At 38.4% G+C, this 26,978-nt stretch overlaps 1 protein-coding gene across 1 annotated transcript in view; it reads right to left on the bottom strand.

Moving 5' to 3' along the window:
- MAN2B2 (mannosidase alpha class 2B member 2) overlaps nt 1-26,632 on the bottom strand; it is a 34,276-nt gene extending 7,644 nt beyond the window's left edge. Inside the window, exons 1-10 of the mRNA XM_017828050.1 lie at nt 26,472-26,632; nt 22,779-22,925; nt 19,122-19,227; nt 16,566-16,738; nt 15,209-15,324; nt 14,216-14,393; nt 10,899-11,097; nt 3,346-3,536; nt 2,308-2,494; nt 1,261-1,394 (exon numbers count right to left, since the gene is read on the bottom strand). Coding sequence (XP_017683539.1) covers nt 1,261-1,394; nt 2,308-2,494; nt 3,346-3,536; nt 10,899-11,097; nt 14,216-14,393; nt 15,209-15,324; nt 16,566-16,738; nt 19,122-19,227; nt 22,779-22,925; nt 26,472-26,609 — 1,569 coding nt within the window. The 5' untranslated portion in view covers nt 26,610-26,632. The remainder of the gene's footprint in view (nt 1-1,260; nt 1,395-2,307; nt 2,495-3,345; nt 3,537-10,898; nt 11,098-14,215; nt 14,394-15,208; nt 15,325-16,565; nt 16,739-19,121; nt 19,228-22,778; nt 22,926-26,471) is intronic.
- Between the last annotated feature and the right edge of the window lie 346 nt (nt 26,633-26,978).

Below are 26,978 nucleotides of genomic sequence, written 5' to 3'. Positions count from 1 at the left end.
GAGCACTTGCCAAGCTTTAGTTCCTCTCAGCCACATACTCACATCAATGTTCTGAGCTAAAGCTTTCTTTCTCTCAAAAGGAAGGAGTGTGTGATATGAATGCACTTTTGAACAGCACATATTGGAAACAAAGAAAGAACCCAAACCACCTTGTCATTACTGCTAAAGACATTTCATTTAGCCTCAAGTGACTATCCACATGCATATATGAGTAACTTCTAGCAAAAGAGTACAGAGAAACTCCAGAACACAGAACTTCATCTTTTTCAAATAAAGAATGACAGCTTTACTTAAGGGCATCCTAAATCCTGAACAAATGCTTTAAATACATGTCAATCTCTTCCTTGTATCTTATAAGCCTGAAGTAACTCAGACAGAAGGACTTCTGGGAGGTGACTGACAGATAAGCATGACCATGTGCTAACCCAAGAGACGGATGGTTTCCAGGAAAAGGCAGCATGGTCTTACACCATCGTCACATACAGAGGAACAGGAGATAGCTGTTGTTATCACTACCTGACCACAATGTGCCTTCATGCACGGTGATAGTCATAAGCCACAGGCAATAGAAACTCTGTCCCCCAGCACAACTCAGGGACAGAGGGGAGCATCTGGAATTGCATCAAGCTTCTTCAGGCCTTATATGCAGGAAGCATTCCTAGAGGTTTATCAAGCCATTGATGACAATGCACTCTCTGCAACAGATGCTCCTGAGAAAGGCCAGTGCTAGCTTTCACTTGAGGCCACTTTCTTCCCTCCCAGGGAACAGCTGAATGTGTCTTGGAGTTTGGCTACGACAGAATGAGCTGTCAAATGCCAGTTGACTGACACCAGTGTCTTTTGGGCTTGTAACTAAGACCTACATTTCTTAAATCTCTTCTTCTCCCTCCCCAAGGCAATCTATCAATTGCACAAACAGAGCTGTCAATTGTAAGTCTGGGCTTCAATGAAAATGGCTTTATTGGAAACAGTGTTTTTTATAGAAAGAAAGACAAGATAAGAAGTGCCATGTCCCACACAGCAGGCATGCAAAGGACAAACCAAACACACTACAAGAGCAGCAAGTCTTTTTGTGTAGTAAAAAAAGTCTCTCTGCTGAGAGAACAGACAAGTAAAAAACAAACAAAAAAACCAAACAAGCAAACAAAAAAAACCCTTGAAGGATGACTAGGAAAATCCCACTTCAACAGGAGGTAGGATCAGGTCAATGAAAACTGACAAGTGAGAGAAAAGTAACATAAAGAAACAAAGTTAAAGTACCTGTGCAGGTACAGGATGCCCCAGCTCATCATATACACTCATTGCCAAGTTGCCCACAGAAACTGTGACAAAGGTAGTGATGTTCCATGCCAGTGGATTGTAAACAACAACATACTGGTCAAGGTCTGCAGCCCCTTTGTCCATGCAAACAAACAGAACTATCAGTCACTAATATTACATATTTTAAAAATGTGCTATTAATAAACATTTGAGAAATCCGTCTAGGTAAAACCATCTTACAAAATTTTAACGTAAAAGCCTGCAGTAAGACTTCATGATTGAAAAAAGGAAAATATTTTCTAGAACTTGGGAAAAACCTCTTCTGCTTTATTCTTCTATTCTTTACCCAATCATAAGAGACTATGCACACAGAAAATGACACCTGAGTTGAATGTAAATGCATTTAGTGAATATAAGCTGCTTACCACAACTCATTGTCATGCAGTATTAACTTTATCACAGTTATACAGAAGATTAAATGAGAAGCCTAATCTAAAAACAGCCCCGTAAAAATCCAAATCGGGCTGTTGCGCAGCCCACGGCACTGCTTACATTTGACAGTTTAAAAAGTTTCCAAAGTAAAGATAAAAGGAAATGTACAGTCTTTAGAACAGACTCCTTAAAAATCCTTTTACATTTTTTTACACAAGCTGGCAGTACATTATAGCAAGAACATTTCTTAACTCTGACTGTGCTTCTCATCATGTAATGTTATGTTGCAGGGTAAGGTTAGTTTAGTAATCACCCTGATCAGCACCTCATCCTCCCCTCTGTTTTAGAGTTGAGGTCTGAATCTGGGAGCCAGACAGAATATATGCACTGGGGTATGTAGTGGTTCATTCTGCCTAACATCAGTTTAGGGGTCCTGGTTTCAGATGCTTGAGATCTGAGAGCTCATGAGTTTACCTGAGTACACCTCAGGTCTAGCAGGATTTTCTAGCTCTGGTTCTAGCCCTTAGGTGTACATAGCACGTTGATTGCTTTCGGGGAAAACATCATAGCTTTCATAAGGTAGCTTGAAAATTGGAAAAGCTGTGTAAAAAGTACCTGATATTCCTGAGTCTTTAGGGTAAACAGAAGAATAGACCTCTCCGTTCTTCTTCGCATTGTTCATGTCAAAGATTATGGAAGCCATCAGCTTCTTTACGTTGAACACTCCATACATCAAGTTAGTCATGTACATGTCCCTCACCTTGGGAGACTCTGTGCCTGTTATGCCATCATGGTGCTGGACCTTACATTTAAGAATAGTTTGAAAGGGGCAACAAGAAGACAACTTCAGGTTTGCATTTGTACTAACATGGTCCACTACAGACACATAACTTAATAAGGTACTGCAGCTATATTCACAGATTCACATTCTGCCTACTCCAAATTTCTATATATTGCATGAAACGGTCAAAGACAAGATGCATGCAGATTTCCCTCCATACATATTCCTCTTTTAATATTTAGAAATGACTGAAGTTACACACTTAGAGGGAAAAAACATAAGTTACCAAAACCAAGAATGCAGCAAAAATATCATAACAAGACAGGTTTTTAATTTCCTACTACGATCTGGTCATTAAGTTACCTGACAAAACAATTATTATCAGGAAAAGCACTGTAAATGGTTAGTGATGACTGTAAACGGTTAGTGATATGAGGCTGATCACCTAGCTGCTGAACTTTGAAGAAAGAAATCTGTCCTTCCTCTTCTAACTTTCAGAAGTAGAGATTATCAGTAGTTTTCAGTTAGTCCAGTTTGTTTTTTTATTTTTAAGAACAATTTTGTAAACAATAAAACTAAAATTAATAAAAGGAATTTCATATGCAAAGTTTGAAACCACATACTCTTTCCGTGATTAAAGAAAACATTTGCCAGTAACCATGTCTTGAATGCATGGTCAAAGGGCTGAAGTCATGTTTCAAAACAGATTTTTGAAAAATTGTTTCATTTTTACTATTGACTTGCAAAAGGGGAAAGTTATTTCTAAAAACACAAAAGCAACTTTGAGACACTACAGCTGAAATGCTTATGCAAAGCTTTATGTTTGGACAATAAACATTTTCATTTGAATTTAAAAACAAATCAATGTTTACCTCTGACACTGCCCATCTAAGACTCTGAAGTTGCTTTAAGGCTTTACATTTGCAAACAGAACCTGCTGGGTGTTTCAGGATGTACTGTGTGAAAAAGGACTCTCCAGCATAAAGCAGTGAACTTGCTCTCCTTGCAATTCCTTTTAACGTGCTCCGAGAAGTATAAAACCCAGTCCATGCTTGAAATGGCTCTGTTAAGAGTTGAACAGATCCAATACATGTCAAAACACCACTTCAGTTATCATTTACTTGTTACTTATTAGGCTCTTACTGTACAGCTTCTTATATGAATCCTACTGGGGGGTTGCACATCAGCCATCAAGTAGAATAGTCACAAAGCCTACAAAGAAACCCAGCCATAAACATGCTCTTTGGAAAATGATCACCTTTCCTATAGGTCTAGTAACATGTAAGCTGATAAAAAGCCAGCATTGACTAAGGTAACCTGTGTTTGCAGGAATTTCCTCCTTGTGGATCTGCACAAGAGAACTTCCAAAGTTTCACTGAAGCATGTATAATTATTAGTCATTAATAAAGTAGATTACAATCCTTGGTTACTGCTTGATACAAGCTCACTACATTTCGACCTTTTAATATAAAGATTTATCTTAAATTTTGTTTCCTCAAAATGGAGTAGAAGTAGTGATGTGATGACTCCAAACTAATCCAGCACTTCAAACTACATCAAAAGATGCCCCCAAGTGGTCACTGGAAAGTATTTCAATAGTCCATTTGTGCTAATGTTTCAGAACCCCACAGAGTGAACAAGGAAAACAAATACTTGTTTTTAAAACCTTCAAATCTCTACTGAGTGTCTGTGGGTTTTCTGTTTGTTTTGGGAGGATTTTTTTCTTAAATAAACCAGTGATAAATAGCTTTTCCAGAAAGAAGTTGCAGAAAGTGCCTTCTAAAGTGTACATACGCAACCACAGTAATCTACCAGCCTAAGATCAAAGGGAACAATTAGAAAATAGGATCTTTTGCTCAAAACACTCCAGGACAAATTCTTTTTGGCCTTAAAGAGGCTGTGAGTTTCAACAGAATGAACTCCATTTCAGTGTTCAAGGTTACAAGCAGAAGAGTCACACATACATAGCAGCCCAGTACAATGAATGTAGAGTAGAAGGAAATACTTACCTGGGACTTAAAACTTGAGTTTCCATGTGAGAGAAGTGACACTGAGCCCAAGAAGTGACTCACAGAAAAAACGGCGTAACAAGAATGAGAGGGGATTAATCATCAAGAAGCAAAACAGTATGTGGGAGAAAAGTGCACTCAAATCTATACTGCAATTGCAAAGCACAGAAAGCCATTTGGGGAAAAAACTGCATCCATGTGTGGGCACCCACCTGGAACACTGAAGGGGCTGCTATTATGCAAGTTAATAGCAACTGATTCCTGCTGGCATATTATGCCAAAAGATACAAGTAAGAGCCCAGTTGCAAAAGGATATTAGCAGTTAGAGCTGGCAATGCATTTATCAGCAAGTTGTTAGATATGACATGATCCCTAGAGGGAGTTGAGGGAGCCAAGGATCAGTCCATGTAATGATTCACAGGAAGCAATGGTTATTTTTACTCATTGAAAAGTTAACAGACACATTACAGAACAGTCTCAAATATACATCCACAGTGACAAAAAAATGTGATGAAGCAGCTACAATTATACAGATAGGTATTCTATTGATATCCGTGACATTTTATAATAAACCAGATAATGAAACAAATCAACGAGACAGAGAAGTTAGCTGTGTCTTCTCTCTGCATACTTCAATATGAGGCCTACAAGGACAAATTTATTGGGGAAAAGAATTAAAGGGATGTTGGGTATGGTATGACTTCTTTCCTATCTTCTTAGTACTTTTCAGCTCTTCTTGAAAAGCTGAGTTAATGCAGCGTGTAAGATGCAAGCAAGCAACAAGCAGCTGCAATGAATTTGTGCCACATCGTATTATGGAATTTCAAAAATACTGGTGGTATTTTTACTTTTTGAGACTTCTGTTATGACAGAATTTTCTCGCCCCCCTTCAGAATTTAAGACTGTTTTCTTTAGTGAAAAAGACAAGACTCTCTCCTACAGGAAACTTTAGGGGTTCATCTACATTAGTATTTTGTTTCGATCAGGCCATCCTTACCTAGGATGCTTTGCTTTACGTAAAACATTGGGTATGGAGCTCACAAACCAGATTCCTGATGAGATGCAACAAGCATTAATGGGCATTCAAGTCCATATGACCAGATTATATCCAATTTTTCTGGAATTACTTAGACTGTGGACATCAAATCCTCAACAGTGACTGCTTCACTTTGCCAACTCCTGTTCCACTGTACTAACACAGAAGTACCCTAAGAGCTTGCAGACTGCCTTGGTCCCTTGGTTACCTGTCACTTCTCCTTCAGACATTCACAGATCAGTCCATGTCACATTTTCCACCTTTGGTTTAAGCTATGCATAATCCAGTTCTTTTAAACAGTACCAGTGGGACATTGTTCTAATTGGTCACACATCCACTTGTGCTTAGGCATCCGCCCGTTTATCAGTTTCCTTTCAGTTCCCTGGATCCTACAGCACTGTGTCCTTACTATAGCTTAATTTTGGGGAAGAGAACGAGAGTTATAAGATACATATCTAATATTGCAGAATGCCTAGGAGGCTACTGGTTCTTTGTGCATGCTATAGTGTAGAAAGCAAAAAAAAGAAAGAATTCCAAGTTGAACACCCAAATATGAAACAAATAGTCAAAATCTATATTTGAAGGAGAATGGGTCCCAGGATCCCTGCTTTATGGAGTTCAGACAAGACCCCTCCAACATCACAAGAGACTTTTTGTGTTAGTTGTGCTGATACACCTCTGCAAAGCACCTTTGCCATCCGCTAACCAGTTTGAAGTGTGTTACACACTTTGCAGTCTTTTTTACCTTTCTCCATCCACTGAAATACCTGAAATACCCTACTGAATTTCAGCCAGGTGGCCTAAGCCTACAGGTTTAGCTCATTGCTCACTGTTTTCACTGGAACAGAATCTGATTAGTGCAGTATTTATGCATTTCTTCAGCACACTAAAAAAAAATATTGGATGATATCACATGCTTATGGAGATACCTTATGCTTAGCTTTCTTTTGCACTCTGTTGTTACTCATAGACAGCAAAACAAAAACCTCAAGTTAGGCAAACTTGACAAGAAATCTATTTTCAGACTCATTCTTTCTTTATCTCTTTCTTTACCCATTGCTTCCAATGTTCCCAAAGAAACATTGCAACGGTGGTCCTACAATCTTTTTTAAACATCTAAGTTGGGATCAAACTGTCTATTGATGACACCTGGTAGGGAAAACAAATCTTATAAGGAGAATGTGTTTTTCCTCTCTATTTCTCATTTTTCCTTCTTAAAATTTTACATATATACATTCAAGGCAGACATTAGGCAGGTGTGAACTTAATTACCTGTTGAATATGGGAGAAAGTCTTGAGAGTTCCGAACTTCCCACGTAAGATTCCTGCTATAAACCGCTTGGAAGTAATCACCAACAGTGGCATACTGGACAGTCACTCCAAACTCACCAGAATGCTCGTTAATATAATCCAACAACAAGTCCATGTTAGAGTACTGAACAGATGCATTAAAGAACTGTTTGTCACAGCCCTGAAATACCAAAAACAGAACAGCCAAATGACTGTGGGTCACATAATTTAGAAGGATCCAGTCTATATTAAAGCGGTATTTCCTTTGCTCTTGACTGCCCGTAAACAAGATATTTTTTACAAAACTGTCAAGAGTGGGTAGGGTTACTTGCACAGATCAGCTGATAACCAACCAGAATTACAAACAGGGAGAAGTGTGTTGACACACCATATTATGCAAAAGCATGAAATTTCATGGTACCAATTGAAAAATGCATACACACATGCCTGGAAAGATGACCTTTGTTTCTTTTCAGACTGTATTTCTCCCACTCAACAGAAAATAACGAAGTTATTATGTTCTGCTAAGAGTTCTTACAGCTTTAGGAAGTGCTGAGGACATGATGTGAAAACAAACAATCTGGATGGAGATCACTGCAGTATAAATGTCACACAATGTGTTGCTGATCCCCCCTCACAAGAGTAGGCTACAGTACTTCTGATACTCATCCAAGCATTTAAGAGAGGTGATATACTGTGCATTAAAGCCCCTCTCTTTTTGAGCACGCTTGTACAACTTCTGCCCTCTGTTGAAGGTGTCTCAACACAGACTGCTTGCATGTACAAACACTCAAAAAAAGCATAACTAAGCACAACTTTGTTCAACTACAGTAGCTGAACAGGAAAATAAGAGTTACTGAGCCATGGCACTGCATGTATCCTTCAACTATCAGTATTACAGTACAGACATTTGCCTGAAGCAAAGTAACTTGCTACGATACCTCCTTCATATAAGAAGGCCAACACTGACAGCAGCTTAATGCAGCCTCATCTTTGTGTCTCTGTGCTTGAGATAGAAAACACTGCACAAGAAGTCAACACTTTGTTTCTGTGAAAGCCACATAAAATCCTGATCTCGTTTGCAAAATAAAGATGCTTTCAGCAATTTGCTTCCAAAACTTATTTTTTTTGCAGAAATAGTCCAGGAGGCTCTATTTTCTTTGCAATCCCATCTTCCACCCCAATGCTTTACCTGCTGTGCTCAGAAGTCGAACACATTCAACTCATGCACAAGTTGAATTCGATGAGTTCAACTGAACTTAAGAGGCAAATACTCTCCCCATTCTCTTCCCAGATGAGAAGGCCAACCCCGCCCCTTCCCCATTTACTACATTTTTCAAGTAAGGTTACTGTCACATTCCTTATGAATCCTAGTGCACATGCCTGTCCTTCAGACCTAACAGGTTAAGCCACTGATGACAAAACCAGAAATTCTACTTCCAAACCAGAAAAGTTCTTCACAGATATCTAAAGATCTTCTGCATGCATAAAGCACAAACTGGAAAACAATTTCAAACTGGAATGAGCTACTAAGACATATAAAAAAACCCCACAAAATTGAAAGGCCAGCAGTCAGTGCAAACCAGACTTCCTACTGCTGACTCCAGTTAAAATTGTGAGGAAGTAATAGGTTTACCAGTTAAAACTACTTCACATTTATACAGCACTTTTTTCAACCCATGATTCAAGAAGACCTCCTCATAAAATGCAGACACTTTGCACTACAGAAGGGGATGTGCTGGGCTGATAGACACCACTCACACTGACACAGAACACAGTAGCTGAGGAGCAGTGTAGCTCTGTAGAACAAGGATATCCAGGAGAACTTGCTTTAGTTAGCCACCACATCCACTGACTAGGTGAACAAAACTTTGAAAAGGAACACTGTACATTACTATACAATTAGTTCAACCACACTGGCCAAAAAACACCTCAAGGATCAGTACCAGCCCTGAAGACAATACATCTGCTCCTATGGCCTCTAAAGAGGCAAGTCTGAACTTTTACATTGCCCTACAGCCTAGTACAACTAGGTGTTTCTGATCATGAATGAACACTTGTTTGTCCATGTAACTCATCACAAAAGTTACAACAATCTAGATGTGAGGTCTGAGGTTAAATGGAAAGGTATATATTTCTTCTTCTTTTAATTAAAGGAAAAAAAGAAATCCAAATACTTAAAAGTATTTGTAATCTTGAAAAAATAGTATAAAACCATAGTATATCTATTTCTCTCTACTTCTATACATAGTACCATGAATGAGCAACAAACTTCTATTACTTTGTTTAAAACTCATTATCACAAGCACACAAATATAGAAGTCAGAGACTGAAGTTTTCTTACATTACTGCAAAACTGCAGGTTTGGATCTAGATGTTTGGGATTTATTTGTACTACTCAAAACTTCCTCTCCATTCCAGCATAACTTTCATTATAGCACTACTACAGAGTGTTATATCCTACCTTATCTTCTTACTCTCTGTAAAAATAATAAATTCAATTTAAGCAACAGTGTCACAAACACAGGAGAAAAACAAATCAGTGACTCAAAGCTGCATCAGTCAGAAAACGTTTGTTTTCTTTGCAAAAACAGATATGGTGGTAGAATAGCCACCTTAAGAAGATACATCATCCTTTAATATTGTGAGACCTGCAGCATCCATCAAAATTAAAAAACAGACTGCACATTCAGTTTAGGGAAAGTTACTCTTTCCTAAGGGCTTAAAAACAGCAAGAGCATATCAGTGCTACGTGTACATGTAGGATACAATTAACACAGCACACTGAAAAAAGTGTTTGGATGACCAAGCTGGTATATGCTTATGTTTCTAACTAAAATACAAAGGCGGTATAAGAAAATGATTACACATTTTCTGTTAGAAAAGACCTTGTCTACCTAATGTGTCATATGTTTTATTGTAAAGCTATAATTTTTGTTCACACAGAGTTATGTTGTGCTAAGCAGTTACATAAAGACATGATTTAAATAGACAAACCAGAGAGACAAAAGGAAGCAATATTGCAATATACAGTTTTGCAAGAGATTTATCTTTACAGTTTTGTCACATTTCTTTCAATGTTAAGTAGTGTGGAAGACTTGCTAGACAGCTGGCAGACTGTACAAGAAGTTTTAAAAATCATTACTAGTAGACATTTGGACCACACTTATTAGAAAAAACACTTTATGTCACGTGGTTTGTATGTGCATTTCTGCAGTACATTCTGCAGCAAAGTAACATTATCCTACTGTCCACAGTATACTTGCCACTTCTAAAGCAAATGCTGATGAGGAACTTACCCAGGGCCACAACACATCACTTGTTTGGAACCAGGCTGCTCTCTCCTTAATGTTTGCCACCATGGTTTGTGCATACTGATGGAGGTTAGTGTCTGTAACAGGGAGACTCATGTTTGGATAAACACCATCTTTTGGGGGATCTGGGAAAGTTGCAAATCCATTCCAATAAAATGCTGACCTAAGTAGAAGCAGAAAGCAGCAGGTTATAAACAGGATTTATTCGAGTGGGAAAAACACATCAAACGGTGCTGGTATAAAATGCAGAAAGACATGGAATTAGAGGCAAAAAAAATCAGTTTACTAATCATTGCTAGTATTTTGGTTTTAGTATTTATTTGAGAGTGGAGGTAGGGGGAAGATTGCCCAGTTTTCTTTCAACACTGTGCAACTTTTCAAGTCCCTGCTGCTTGCTGGCATAGAACAAAAAAATCATAGGACAAACCAGAAAGCTTTGTAACAAAGAGGATGTTCCCCCATGTAGACTTAATTTACAGAGTATTTTACTGGATAATCCAGTGAGCAAAATAAAGTTTTCAAAAGCTTTTGGATTTCTTCAAAAAGTAAATGGAAAAGGACTGACATTTTATAAATATATATATATATACATACATATATTTTTATATATATACACACNTCTAACTTGGGATCAAACTGTCTATTGATGACACCTGGTAGGGAAAACAAATCTTATAAGGAGAATGTGTTTTTCCTCTCTATTTCTCATTTTTCCTTCTTAAAATTTTACATATATACATTCAAGGCAGACATTAGGCAGGTGTGAACTTAATTACCTGTTGAATATGGGAGAAAGTCTTGAGAGTTCCGAACTTCCCACGTAAGATTCCTGCTATAAACCGCTTGGAAGTAATCACCAACAGTGGCATACTGGACAGTCACTCCAAACTCACCAGAATGCTCGTTAATATAATCCAACAACAAGTCCATGTTAGAGTACTGAACAGATGCATTAAAGAACTGTTTGTCACAGCCCTGAAATACCAAAAACAGAACAGCCAAATGACTGTGGGTCACATAATTTAGAAGGATCCAGTCTATATTAAAGCGGTATTTCCTTTGCTCTTGACTGCCCGTAAACAAGATATTTTTTACAAAACTGTCAAGAGTGGGTAGGGTTACTTGCACAGATCAGCTGATAACCAACCAGAATTACAAACAGGGAGAAGTGTGTTGACACACCATATTATGCAAAAGCATGAAATTTCATGGTACCAATTGAAAAATGCATACACACGTGCCTGGAAAGATGACCTTTGTTTCTTTTCAGACTGTATTTCTCCCACTCAACAGAAAATAACGAAGTTATTATGTTCTGCTAAGAGTTCTTACAGCTTTAGGAAGTGCTGAGGACATGATGTGAAAACAAACAATCTGGATGGAGATCACTGCAGTATAAATGTCACACAATGTGTTGCTGATCCCTCCTCACAAGAGTAGGCTACAGTACTTCTGATACTCATCCAAGCATTTAAGAGAGGTGATATACTGTGCATTAAAGCCCCTCTCTTTTTGAGCACGCTTGTACAACTTCTGCCCTCTGTTGAAGGTGTCTCAACACAGACTGCTTGCATGTACAAACACTCAAAAAAAGCATAACTAAGCACAACTTTGTTCAACTACAGTAGCTGAACAGGAAAATAAGAGTTACTGAGCCATGGCACTGCATGTATCCTTCAACTATCAGTATTACAGTACAGACATTTGCCTGAAGCAAAGTAACTTGCTACGATACCTCCTTCATATAAGAAGGCCAACACTGACAGCAGCTTAATGCAGCCTCATCTTTGTGTCTCTGTGCTTGAGATAGAAAACACTGCACAAGAAGTCAACACTTTGTTTCTGTGAAAGCCACATAAAATCCTGATCTCGTTTGCAAAATAAAGATGCTTTCAGCAATTTGCTTCCAAAACTTATTTTTTTTGCAGAAATAGTCCAGGAGGCTCTATTTTCTTTGCAATCCCATCTTCCACCCCAATGCTTTACCTGCTGTGCTCAGAAGTCGAACACATTCAACTCATGCACAAGTTGAATTCGATGAGTTCAACTGAACTTAAGAGGCAAATACTCTCCCCATTCTCTTCCCAGATGAGAAGGCCAACCCCGCCCCTTCCCCATTTACTACATTTTTCAAGTAAGGTTACTGTCACATTCCTTATGAATCCTAGTGCACATGCCTGTCCTTCAGACCTAACAGGTTAAGCCACTGATGACAAAACCAGAAATTCTACTTCCAAACCAGAAAAGTTCTTCACAGATATCTAAAGATCTTCTGCATGCATAAAGCACAAACTGGAAAACAATTTCAAACTGGAATGAGCTACTAAGACATATAAAAAAACCCCACAAAATTGAAAGGCCAGCAGTCAGTGCAAACCAGACTTCCTACTGCTGACTCCAGTTAAAATTGTGAGGAAGTAATAGGTTTACCAGTTAAAACTACTTCACATTTATACAGCACTTTTTTCAACCCATGATTCAAGAAGACCTCCTCATAAAATGCAGACACTTTGCACTACAGAAGGGGATGTGCTGGGCTGATAGACACCACTCACACTGACACAGAACACAGTAGCTGAGGAGCAGTGTAGCTCTGTAGAACAAGGATATCCAGGAGAACTTGCTTTAGTTAGCCACCACATCCACTGACTAGGTGAACAAAACTTTGAAAAGGAACACTGTACATTACTATACAATTAGTTCAACCACACTGGCCAAAAAACACCTCAAGGATCAGTACCAGCCCTGAAGACAATACATCTGCTCCTATGGCCTCTAAAGAGGCAAGTCTGAACTTTTACATTGCCCTACAGCCTAGTACAACTAGGTGTTTCTGATCATGAATGAACACTTGTTTGTCCATGTAACTCATCACAAAAGTTACAACAATCTAGATGTGAGGTCTGAGGTTAAATGGAAAGGTATATATTTCTTCTTCTTTTAATTAAAGGAAAAAAAGAAATCCAAATACTTAAAAGTATTTGTAATCTTGAAAAAATAGTATAAAACCATAGTATATCTATTTCTCTCTACTTCTATACATAGTACCATGAATGAGCAACAAACTTCTATTACTTTGTTTAAAACTCATTATCACAAGCACACAAATATAGAAGTCAGAGACTGAAGTTTTCTTACATTACTGCAAAACTGCAGGTTTGGATCTAGATGTTTGGGATTTATTTGTACTACTCAAAACTTCCTCTCCATTCCAGCATAACTTTCATTATAGCACTACTACAGAGTGTTATATCCTACCTTATCTTCTTACTCTCTGTAAAAATAATAAATTCAATTTAAGCAACAGTGTCACAAACACAGGAGAAAAACAAATCAGTGACTCAAAGCTGCATCAGTCAGAAAACGTTTGTTTTCTTTGCAAAAACAGATATGGTGGTAGAATAGCCACCTTAAGAAGATACATCATCCTTTAATATTGTGAGACCTGCAGCATCCATCAAAATTAAAAAACAGACTGCACATTCAGTTTAGGGAAAGTTACTCTTTCCTAAGGGCTTAAAAACAGCAAGAGCATATCAGTGCTACGTGTACATGTAGGATACAATTAACACAGCACACTGAAAAAAGTGTTTGGATGACCAAGCTGGTATATGCTTATGTTTCTAACTAAAATACAAAGGCGGTATAAGAAAATGATTACACATTTTCTGTTAGAAAAGACCTTGTCTACCTAATGTGTCATATGTTTTATTGTAAAGCTATAATTTTTGTTCACACAGAGTTATGTTGTGCTAAGCAGTTACATAAAGACATGATTTAAATAGACAAACCAGAGAGACAAAAGGAAGCAATATTGCAATATACAGTTTTGCAAGAGATTTATCTTTACAGTTTTGTCACATTTCTTTCAATGTTAAGTAGTGTGGAAGACTTGCTAGACAGCTGGCAGACTGTACAAGAAGTTTTAAAAATCATTACTAGTAGACATTTGGACCACACTTATTAGAAAAAACACTTTATGTCACGTGGTTTGTATGTGCATTTCTGCAGTACATTCTGCAGCAAAGTAACATTATCCTACTGTCCACAGTATACTTGCCACTTCTAAAGCAAATGCTGATGAGGAACTTACCCAGGGCCACAACACATCACTTGTTTGGAACCAGGCTGCTCTCTCCTTAATGTTTGCCACCATGGTTTGTGCATACTGATGGAGGTTAGTGTCTGTAACAGGGAGACTCATGTTTGGATAAACACCATCTTTTGGGGGATCTGGGAAAGTTGCAAATCCATTCCAATAAAATGCTGACCTAAGTAGAAGCAGAAAGCAGCAGGTTATAAACAGGATTTATTCGAGTGGGAAAAACACATCAAACGGTGCTGGTATAAAATGCAGAAAGACATGGAATTAGAGGCAAAAAAAATCAGTTTACTAATCATTGCTAGTATTTTGGTTTTAGTATTTATTTGAGAGTGGAGGTAGGGGGAAGATTGCCCAGTTTTCTTTCAACACTGTGCAACTTTTCAAGTCCCTGCTGCTTGCTGGCATAGAACAAAAAAATCATAGGACAAACCAGAAAGCTTTGTAACAAAGAGGATGTTCCCCCATGTAGACTTAATTTACAGAGTATTTTACTGGATAATCCAGTGAGCAAAATAAAGTTTTCAAAAGCTTTTGGATTTCTTCAAAAAGTAAATGGAAAAGGACTGACATTTTATAAATATATATATATATACATACATATATTTTTATATATATACACACACTCATATATATTTATATGTGTGTATATATATATACAGGTATGAAAGCCGTACGTGTGTTCCAAGCTTCCTGGTGCTAGAAAACATTATTTTCCAAGTCTGTCAATATTTTGAAGTACTTTAATACCTGTCAGTAGTGTCACTTTTTAGAATTTAATTGTTACATTTACTATGGTGGGTAGCTGGAGGTGCTTAATAATCCTTACTCAGATCTACAGTCTAGACATCTCCTTGACCTACCACAGGTCAGAAGAAAGCAATAGAACGCTGTTGAAAGAAAACAGTCAAAGAAAATGCTTAAACTCCAACAATATAAACTCTCAGAAGTGAACATTTCTGCTTATCTGGGAAATCTTCTGACCTGTTTGAAAAAGGTAAATGCGATGGAGTACAGTAGCTGTACTGATCCATAACATGTGTGAAGATCTCCTGTCTTTCAGATAAGGAAGGAGAACCCTGCCATACAAACTGAAGCTTCTGGAAAACAAAAAAAGGTAAGAAACCATTACCCTTGATGACAAGCACAGAAATACATCATTAACAACTCAAGACTTCAGAGTTCCCATCTTTTCTTCCACCACTTGTAATACTTTTAAGTGCTTTTTCTGAAGAACAGCCAATGGTACCTCAGGCAAGGTCACACATTATATATAGGAGGCTACAGCATTGCCTTGTTCTATTATAACTGATGGAAAAGGAGAGGAAGCAGCACACTGCCAGCATTCCAAAATCCAGATGTAAGCCTGACTTATCACAGCCACCACAGCTCACTTTTTACAGTGGAAGGTAGACACCCATAGGCTAGGAGAGAGATACAGATGTAGTCTGATTGCACTGTAGTCACTGGAAATCAATGTTTAATCAACTGAAATAGAGTTTTTACGGTTTTGGAAGCCTTCAGACTGTGAAGTGTCAGAAAAAAATTAGCTGGGCAAAGATTGCCAAAAGCCCATAAAAGATTTGAGCAGAAAGGAGGTTTTGCACTTCACTGCAAACATAAGGTGATAGGTCCCTGCTTCACCAAATTCAACAGGAATTCTATTGTCTTCTTCAGAGACACTTGAGTTTTACCCAAGATTCATAAAAACAGCCTAATGCCCAGATCACAGTAGTGAAAGCCCCTTATTTTCACATAACGTAGCAAGTAAAACTGATGACAGATCAGGGTTCAACGTTGTGATATGAAAAGAGAAGCACTTGTGATATGAAAAGGCAGAACATGAAATAAAAAGTGAATTCAGCAAAATCATGAATAGCTGCAACTCTAACTGACCCAGTATTACTAATTTTACAGGTACAAATAAATGTCCCAAGCCTGACAACACCATGTCCAAACATACACACTACACTTTAAGACAGTCCACGTAAAAACTGACAGATCCAAGATTTTCTCAGGGAAATCAAACTTATTTTAGATACCTCTGGTTCCAACACTCCTAATTCAATGCCCACTTAGACTTGCCCAACTGCCCACATTCTGTGTCTTCTTCAGGCTAGACTACATTTCATTGCAGATCAGAAGTCACGAAGATATTACTTGACCATATAACACAGGTTCAGTATGTTTCACCATAACCACAGGCAGTCAGCATGTCACTTTTAGAGAAGAAATACCTGCATTTTCTTGCACAGATCTCAGAGATGTTTATCTTAATGTCATGGTTTAGATTACTGGAAGGAGAGTCTGGCAATGGTTTCAGTCCTACGGCTATTTTTACCTTGTTTTTCTGCATGTCAGCCTTCAGATCATAATCAATCCGAGAAACAAGATGAGCATTAAAACCAGCCAGAGCAAAAAGAGTTGGTGTTGTAGCTGAAGCTCCAAAAGGATCAACATGCCAAGAAAACTGAGGCCTGAATCCAAAAGTTTCATACAAAAATCCATGGCCTTCTGCAAAGCAAAATTTGTTTAGGTTAGGAATATTTTTCAAAGTTAATTTTATAAATTTAATAGGCATTTAGTGTTACAGATAAGCACTTAAAGAATACCTCTTTGTTGCTGTTTTCCAAAGCATTCAAAGTTTCAGGAATTTAATGATTCACAGGAAAAAGTGTCACGCTGACAATACTTGTTTTGCTATGCCTAGTATAACTCATCAACATTATAAATGATGAATAACAAAAAGGAATTATGATTAGAGACAGGTCTGGGAAAAAGTGCTTAGATACAGATTAAGTTAAGGCTGATAGTGAGGTTGGAGTCTGCATGAAAACAACAAACTGGGGGTTAATTTATGTTTGCTCAAATCATAAAACCCATTCTCAGAAAATTTCAGTGTCATATCAGTGACAAAGGGAGAAGGAAGCAAGCCATCCAGCAAACAAAACTAGAATGAATACAATCCTCAGTCATATAAAAAGAAAAAAGCCAAAGGTTAACAGCAATCTTGATACAAGATGTTATTTACAACTAATGTTATTTAATTTTGTATAGAAATGAGTTTTGAAAAAAGAAACCCCCAAACTAGAAAGACCAGATAATACAATAAACTCAGAAAAAAAATCACTCAAATGAAAGTAAAACAAACAGTAAAGCAGTAGGTTTTATTTGGAACTCCAATATTTTGGACTAGAATCCTCACCATAAAACACCCCATCCACCCAAAAAAACCCACCACAAAACCAAACCAACCCTCCCAACAAACAAACAACAACTCCCCCCAAAACAAACAAACGGACAAACAAAACCCAACCCAAAACAAACCAACCAGCCAAGCAAACACAAAAAATCCCCCCTGCAGATCCTAATTTCATAGTTACAGAATTATGCTCAGAACTATTTGAAAACACAGTCATATCTTTCCCCATTTTGGACTAACTCCTGTTCAAACTTTAATATCACATTTGAATAAGTGAGGTTGCAAGGCCTCTTTTCACTTCATCTTTCCAATGGTTAATGTCTTCTGTAGGAAAAATATTCACAATGTGTTTATTTTAACTCTCCCAATGGAAGCACATTTGAAGCAGAGTTTGCAACGCTCTTCTAAAACACAGCTAGTTGGACAAACAAGAGAAGAAATGAAATGCAGACCCTAAATATCTGCACTGGCTTTGTCTTCTCAACTTGAACTCCACACAATGCAAGGATACTTTTTTTTCATATGTGCTCAAACTGAGCAGAGTGCTTTCAGGGGAAAAAAAATGAGAATTTTAAAATATATTAATATTTCTGTTCCTGATGAATAAGTTACCAAACTCAAATTTTCTTTTTTTTTTTAATATGTTTATACACAGAATGAAATATTAAATTAGAAATAACGTCTTTTTCAGCTAACTCCAATGAAAGAAAGCTGTGTTTGCAGTAGTTCATCTCCTCCTTTCCTCTTGGCCAGAGTGTGATGTGGTGACTCACTGAGATGCAGAAGCAGCTGCTAATCTCGTGCTCTTGATAAAGCAAGGAACAAGGCCAGTGGTGCTGTGCAGATTCAGAAAATAACAGAAGTGTTTCCTGGCCTTTACTCTTCCATGTAGAAAGCTGCACAGAGTGTAGCCCTGAAATGGGCAGGGTTTATATCAGCCATGGCAGCTGGTGCTAATATATCCCCTCCCTGCTACTCCCTCCCTGCATGTTATAGACATCTATAGCACAGTGGTGGCATGATTTATCCTGTTTCTTTTTTCATTAACCAGATAAACCTATGTGCTAAAAGACTTCCTAAGCCATCAGATGGCCAGGTGTAACACACAAATGACTGGATGCAGAAGCTGGGAGATTAAAATGTGAAATAGTGCATCTCTTGGAAATATCCACCTTCTAACAGAAGCTGATGACCATAATTACAAATGGGGGTTTCTTCATCAAGCAATGATGAAGATTTCAGATGACCTCAATGACATTCCATGGCTCCCATTATGCAGAAAACTTTGCCTGAACAATACAACCTGCTCACACTCTGAATTGCTACCAAATATTTTCATGCAGAGTGTTTCATACCCTCAATTTCACCATAACTATCTTCCCAGGAGCTTAAGCTCTCTCTCTCACACACACACACACACACAAACACACAAAATGCCTCTGCTCCAAACAAGTTTATAACTGACAAAACAGCTTTTGGTAACCCTTCTGCTTGCTGCAGAAGTGTCATGGTTTTTATTTTTTTTAAAGCCAAGATTTTTATACAAATAACCCACCAGTAAGCAAAAAATATGAGATCTTTCATCAGTTCTTAAAGAGTAAGAAAATAATAGCAATTTCTGAGGTGGAAAAAATGAAAAACAAAACCTCCAAGGTCATAACAATGAAAAATAAAAGTTAAATGCAAATATGATACCTGTCAACTGTAAAATTTGATCATCAATTAGTGTCACAGCTTCATCATGCATCACTTGTCCTCCAATGACAAATTCCAGTCGTCCCTCCTGAAGCAACTGATGGACCTATAATATTGAAATTAAGACACAGAACATAAACATCATTTCAGTCTTAGCCAGAAAGGCTGCAAATTCATTTCAGATCACAGCACATTACCCAGACACAACACTTGTCAAGACTGCATCCAGGACCAAAAGCAGGATAAAAGGCTGTCTGTACTGAGTGCTATCAAAAGGAGAACAAGGAGGAGGAAAAAAGCATATTAATGTGTTGCACAGTGCACTGATTTACCCAGCTTGCACTCAAACTAGGTAGCAGACACAAAGGATGCACTGCCAGATACACACTGACCTTTTCATGTTTCTCAGTAGGGCTCTCACTGTGCCTTTTTATACTGTCTAAACACCAGACTCGTCCCCATACACTGCACTGGCAGCAGCCTACAGTCTTGTCTGCTGCGTCCTTCTTAGCTTAGGGAAGGTATTGGGTGGCTGGATGAGGGAACAACATGCAACCCCCTGCAAGCAGCAACAGAACCCCAGGCATGCAACAATATTCAGGCTTCCAAGGTTTCCTTCAGTTGGAGACTGAGATCTGTGGGATCCAGGAGAGAGACAGTGTGTCATCACATACATACCTCTTCTACTCTGTATGCATCTGTCTTGCCTTTGGAGCACAGACAAGTTGCTCAACTTGTGACAGACAGAATGCTTTATGAAGAAATAGTAATTCCACGGGTTTGCCTGCCTGATAAACCCATTGCTGACCTGCGTTTCTGGTCTCTTTTTCAAAGTTTAAAAACCGTCAACTTTGGGTGGTTTTTCTTCATGGGTTGTTTTGGGGGTTTATTCTTTTTGTTTGTTTGGTTGGTTGGGTTTCATTTTGTTTGGTTTTGTTTGGGGGTTGTTTGTTCTTAAATTTCAACTACTAGAAACAACAGGTATGCTGACAAGTATAACTTTCAGCAAATGCTGGATGAAGTAGGGGGTGGTGTTTGGAGGGAGGAAGGAGTAGTCTCTGTCCCTTTCTAAAAGTCTTATGGAGTCTTCTGTTTTTATTATAGTTACTTCACTACAAATTGAGAGATATCCCAGACTTCCAAAAATTAAGTTTATATAAATATGGATTTTAATCCCCACCTTTTTTTTTTTAAATCTGTCATAGGATGCCAGTTCCAGAGCTATTATGTTTATTTCCCCAGGAACATTCAGTGTCTGCTAAGATAGGATGCCAGATTGTCAATTTTGATTATAATCATTTCTCTCCTTCACAATGTTGTGAAAACGCTTCAGGGCTCAGCATTCCTAAATTAGTTCCAGCTGACTGTGGTGACTGATTAGCATGCTGGGAGACCAGATAACTGATATCTGGTGTCAGCACAGAACTGGCCCTGACCTACATGAAAAGAATCTGTGATTATTATTCCCCATTTGGATGGATGTCCAAAATATACCTCTGATCCAGATTTTGGGCCATGGAAACATTTCTTTAATGTAAACTTTGTGGAACCACTGAGAGGGTGAAAACACAAGAAAAATACTTCAAGGAATTGGATAATATCTAACACTCCATCAAAAAAAAAAAAAGGGGGTGGGGTAAGAAAACAGTATCTGTAAGGACGAGCACTTTTTCTGACCAAAACAGGGCAAAAGGAAGGAGGAAAGGAAAAAACAGACACAGTGGTACTATAAGCAGCAGGTTAGAACATATCCGTGACCCTTGGGACAATATTACAGTCCTTACATCAATTCATGTCTACAAACCACACAGAAGTGGCTACACATCTTTTTTTTTTCCCTAGTTAAAGCAGCCAGACATCAAACAAGGGTAAGGAGGTAAGAATAGTTTATAAAAGAAAATACTGTGGAAATAACATGTATTGAGAACTACAACGTCCATATCTGGCTGAATACTGCTGCAGTACATTTCACTCCTACATATTCTCTTGTCTGAATTGCAAAACCAGCTTCTGTACCCAAGCTGTACCTTTTCTTAGTTTTTAATGCTATTGTTCCAATCCAAAGCAGAAACTTCAAAAGAAACTAGAATTAAATCCTGTATTCCAAGCAAACCACTAAGTTAAAAAAAAAAAAGAGAGGGAAAATTAAAACCAGAGTGCTGGTACTATAGAAAATCATTAATGCTAGAGTTCAAGTGGAAAAAGCAGGACAGTAACCAGAGTGACCTAATTTCAGGGACCAATATTTGCAACTTGCTAATGTTAAAAACATGTCATTTATGTGCAAGCATCACAGCTCTAATTTAAATTAGAGATTCAATGTTAGACACACAGGTTCTAGAGGAATTTGTTTTTAACCATTTTATTTTTCAGAGAAGCAACCATAAAATAACTCGAGAACTGACTATAAAATGCGTAAAAGCAACAATTATAAATAATTAGGCTAAGAAATTAAGGGCTGAATCATACGTACTAGTTTTGCACTACTGAGGTCAAATGTGACACTAATTTATTCTTGCGGATTCCACATAATAGCCAGAATAGATATTAGAAACGTGGGCTCTGACTTTTTATTTTAGTTATAGTAGCATGACATATTCCCCGTAGAAAGTATTTCCTGTGCTATTTTCTTCCCCACCCCAGACTTACAGTATAGTTTACCAATTTAAAAAAAAAATAAGAAAATTGTTCTGCAACAGGCAAGTATGGGCCAAGTGCCCACACAAAACCAGCAAACTGCCTAACCCCAGCAAAATCTCTCATGCAAAGATCAGCTGCATGCAGGCTGTAAGCTGTTACTGAAATACTGAATATTACAGAAGATTCAGAATTTAGTGAAGGACTACGTAAAAAACCCTCCAAAAACAGACAAGAGGTGATTTTTTTTACACAATGCTTTAAACATCTAGAACTTCAAACAAACTAAAATGTGAAGTACTACAAGTAACATGCTACTGTTGGCTAGACCCTGGTAACAAAACACACCATGGAGTTCTGAGTAAGTTCCTATGGGAAGCTGCACCTGTATGCCCTTTAGTTTTACAATCCAAAACAAACATCTGCATCGCAATGCAAGACATAACCAGCTTGTAGGCTACCAGCCCAGTCTTTGATTTCAATATGTTTGTTCCAGGCCAGAAGAAAGAAAAAGCGACAAATAAAACCTCATGACGTCTTCACTAGAAAAAAAACACAGTGCCATTGAATCCACAGTCACCTCTTTGCTGCAGTATCCTTGTTTACAAATGGCAGGTTTTTGAGCAGTACTTAACTGAAAAGAAAAAACAGTTCCTTCTTGTCAGCAGTGTTAGGCTTCAGATGTTTTAACAGATATTGATGCAGCCTCTTTCAGAATCACCCACATCTTTTACTAGCATGCCCCCAGATAAGTAAGTTGCCAATGAAACAAAAACTGTAAAGTCTAAAAAGTCTTCAGTGCAAAGGTTACTACCTCCTACTGCTCTAATCTATAGCTGGGGCTTAACCTCTTGCAACTGCCTTTAGAATTAAGGTCCTTTCATATGAAGTACCAGATTCAGAGACAGCTTGCACAAGACCTGGGCAAAAAGCAAATGGTGAAGTACTTTGCTCCTATTTGTCCCCTGAAAAGAGTGTGGATTCCTTGTTAGCAGGATACATGGCTCTAGTGCAGTTTACCTGCTGCTTCTGTGTATCTGTGGCTACCAAGTCCCACCAGAGTCGAAAGAATTCCTGCTCCACTGCAATAAACTTGCGCTCTTTTCCTTTCATTAGCTCTTCTACAACAGTCGTATAGACATTTGCTGCATAAGCATGCATACTTTCCTGAAAAAAAAAGAAGAAAAAGAAGTAAATAAACCCTGTTTTGCCAATAATAAAAGGGCTGTTTTAAACACTCATTGGACTTGAAAACAGAGAGATTGAAAACTTCACATTTACTGCACACTTCCTTTGTACCCTCAGAAAGACCGAGTTCTGACTATGTTCAGCCCTTTGGCCCTTCTGTTCCAGAATACATCCCCATGACTGGGGGCCTGACCAGATCATGGTGTCGCTTCTCCCAAGATCACTGGACACTAATACAGGCTTTCTTTTTGACATACTGGGAACAGGTTACCCAGTTCCTCATTGCTCACCTTAAATCAATGTCATGAATGGTAAGACTTTGCACGAACAGAGTTAAAAACCCCTCATGCACACTTTATTCTCCCATTCCTGCTCTTCTTTTGACGGCCTGAATTACCAGAATTGCTTCTTCAAGAGCGACTATGACTCTGTGCTGTAGGTGTGCGTTGCCAGTACAATACAGTGATACATACACTGTAAATTACACTATTATGAAAAATAACTGTAATGTGCTTGATATTTAAGGATCGAGTAAAATCAAGCTGGTAAAGGAATCTTAGAATGAGTTTGACTGTTGACGCAGAAACACCTAGTGTGAGATTTTGTGCATCTACCCCATCTATGTCTCTCCTAAAGACACCTCTATTCCAGAACAAGGCCTACGGACTTTTATTGGAATGCAAATATGACAGCTGTATCTATCAAATAACCATCACATTGCTATATTCTATGACATGGTATCAAATTAACAACATCACATTAATTTTTGAGATATTTTATGTACACTTACCTTGGCCAGAACAACTTCTGCTGACCAGATACAGTTTTATGCCTTTTACTTAATTTCAAAGTGATACAGAATGTCTAAAGACAACAGCCGAGATCCCAGGATTTCCTGAAATGTCTGTCTTTTCTTGTAATAAAGTAATCTGCACGTTATAGCACACTTACTTTACACTAACCATAACACTTTTCTACTTAAACTGCTGGTACTTAAGAACACACAGCACAATACTTACATCTTAAAGTGACTGACACACAGACCTCTGACCCCTCTAAAAACTAATGGCCATGATATGTAAAACATGAATCCATAGTTTATATTTAGGCAAATTTCCTACACGAAAATCACCCTTTGAAATAAGAAGGAGATGAGCTAATCCAAATCATAAATGAACTCTTCCTAATCTCTTGCTTTCCACAACAGAAATTCAGCCACCTTTGTAAAAACGATCATGTCATTAGAAAAAGGAAAACATTTGAGTGTAGGAGGAATGGCTTAAAATATTGCTGTGCTTATCTAAATAATTACTCCCTCAATGATTTCTCCATTGGCTTATAAGGGTTTTTTAAACTCAAGATTATGATTAGACGCTTGATACAATGTGAAATTTTAATGAAGGATTTTAAGTTTTAGCAATATTCAAACACAACACACGCAAGTGATTACTAATGAATTTTCATTTTTCACTGGCAATTGGCTACAAACAATATATCCTAAAATTCAAGCATATGTACAAGGATTACAACATCACGCTCAATTTTAGTTCTTAATAGTTGAGTGGAGTACATGATATTTTAAGGACTGAACAAAGACTTTTCAAATTGAATACAATACTAAAATATTCTGTGTGGTAACCTCCTGAAAATATTTTCTTGAGGTATTTTGGAGATTAAAGCTAGTCAGTCTTTACTATGACTCAAACTACACTGGAACTAAGCAGTAAGATATTACCCAATCCTACAAAGTTCACAAACTCCAGTTGCCTGGGTGGTAACTGAAAATAATTGTTCTCACAAATCAGGATACTTGCAAGCAGCAATAAAAATTTTGTTTCCAATTCATATCCTCTATCAGCTAATGAGATACTCATCAGATACTAGCTGTGACCCAGATTTTACTTATTTAAATACAGATTTTAAACTTATACCAAGAGGCAAAAATTGTTTTGTACTGCATTCTAGACAATGGTGAGGTGTCTTTCACCCATATGGTTAAGACCCATTAATGAGTTGCCACATGTCACGTAAATTATGGTACCACTGTTATTACTTGATTGCAACAGATAGCTTTCTTTGAGAGGAAAATAAAAAGTTTTATTATACATCCAATGCCGGAATTCTCCATCAGTACTATAACTTCCAGCACACAGTGAAGATTCCTGTTCCAATATCATAAATAAAATGCTTATATTTCACATTATAAATGGAAAAATAAAACACTAAAAAAACCAGTATGCTGTCAGTCATGAGTGACAACATGCAAACCAAAACCACTAAATAGGCTGGGATCACGTTCGTATTACAGAGTTAACTTCAAGTTTCAATTTACTACAGAAGGATTTGAAATGATCTACAGGTAACCTCTGTGGTTTTTCACTACAGGAATTGCTGATGCTTTAGATTTAACAGCAGAGGATTTAACAGCTTTAGATTTAACAGCAGAGCCTTCAAGCAAATGCATCTTGTAAAAAAGTAGTAAAGTAAAAATTATATGTGTTTCATTTCTTTTGGACATCTTTGACCACTAACCAATACAAAATAAAAATTAGTTTTGTATTCTGTGATGCAATTTCTGAGTAGGAGTTTGAAATATTAAAGGAGAAATTCACTAATCTTTCCTAAAAAGGGGAGACAGAATACATGCACAGCAGAGATTCCTGGGTGAGCCATCACCTCTTTTTTATTAGTCAGGCCTCTTGCCATTTCCCTCTAGTGAGTGAAGTATTCCATCTTCCACACATAAATGAAAGAAATTCTACTAATGAAAAAGGATTCAGGATTTAGGATTTTGACTAACAAATATCAAAGGTACCAATGCCCCACCTGGTTTATTTTGCTCTGCATGTCATGTATTTAGCAAAAATTAAGTTTGCTGCTACACTTCAGCGGCACCAGGCTCCAACCCACACCATCTATAGAGGACCTGGCATCCTGTTCTCCTTGCTCAAGAAAAGACAAAGTTTTCCCGGGGTTTTGGCTTAATAACAAGATCATAGAATCACAAAATCAGTTAGGTTGGAAAAGACCTCTGAGACCATTGAATCCAACCTTTGACCCAACACCACCTCGTCTACTACACCATGGCATTAAGTGCCACATTCAGTCTCTTCTTAAACACCTCCAGGGATGGTGATTCTACCACCTAAGCACCGTGAAAACCTACCAAATAATCAAAGTACCATGAAACAGACTGACGATTTCCCTTAAAAAAAAAAAATCCATCAGGATTCTGCAGAACGCGGGCACAGACAAACCCAGAATTCAAGGGCATGGCTCCTAGAACAACCTCCAAAGGAGGATCTCGAAACACCAGGGCATGGAGCACGCTCCAGGCCACACTCGGGGCGGGAGCTGCACATTACAGGGATTTAGGCGTTTCTCCGCAGGGTGTTTTCCAGGAACAGGCAGAGCCCGCGGCCCGCGTTACACGGTCCGGGCAGCTCTGCTTGCCCGAGGACGCCCAGGGAGGCTCAGCCCCAGCCGCTGCAAACCCACCCCACCGCCTTCTCAACCCGGGCCGACCTGCACCGTGTAAATCCAGCCGACGTCCATGTGGCTGTGGGCGACCACGAAGGCCCGCAGGTCGCTCCGGCCGCCGGCCCGCGGGAGGAGGGCGAGGATGAGGAGCGGGAGCAGGAGCGGGATGCGCTCGGGAGCCATGGCGGCCGCGGCGCTCCCGCCGCACTTCCGCGTCCCGCGGCACCGCCTCCCCGCCTAGAAATAAATAAATAAATAAAGTAGGCGGCAGGAGTTTCCTGTCAAACGGGAGGATTTTGGGGCCCGAGGGGGTGGCTCCGTTGCGGGCGTGTGACAGCCCCACAGCGGGGGTGGAGGGCTGGTGAAACCGCAGCCCCTGGGTGGCTCTCGCTGAAAATTCCGGAGCTGGTTTTCTTGGAACACTGGACTGCTCAGGGAGAGGCCAAGTTCTGCATTTTGAACATCTATAAATCCATATATATTTTTTTTAAATCTAGGAAATTCCTTTGAATTGATGCAAATTCTTTATTTCAATTTCATTACGGTTTACTG

This window comes from Lepidothrix coronata, unplaced genomic scaffold, assembly GCF_001604755.1.
Source record: "Lepidothrix coronata isolate B3197 unplaced genomic scaffold, Lepidothrix_coronata-1.0 Scaffold145, whole genome shotgun sequence".
In the NCBI taxonomy this organism is placed as follows: domain Eukaryota; kingdom Metazoa; phylum Chordata; class Aves; order Passeriformes; family Pipridae; genus Lepidothrix; species Lepidothrix coronata.
The sequence above is the reverse complement of the archived record's forward strand: the minus strand, read 5'-3'. Positions and strand labels throughout refer to the sequence as shown.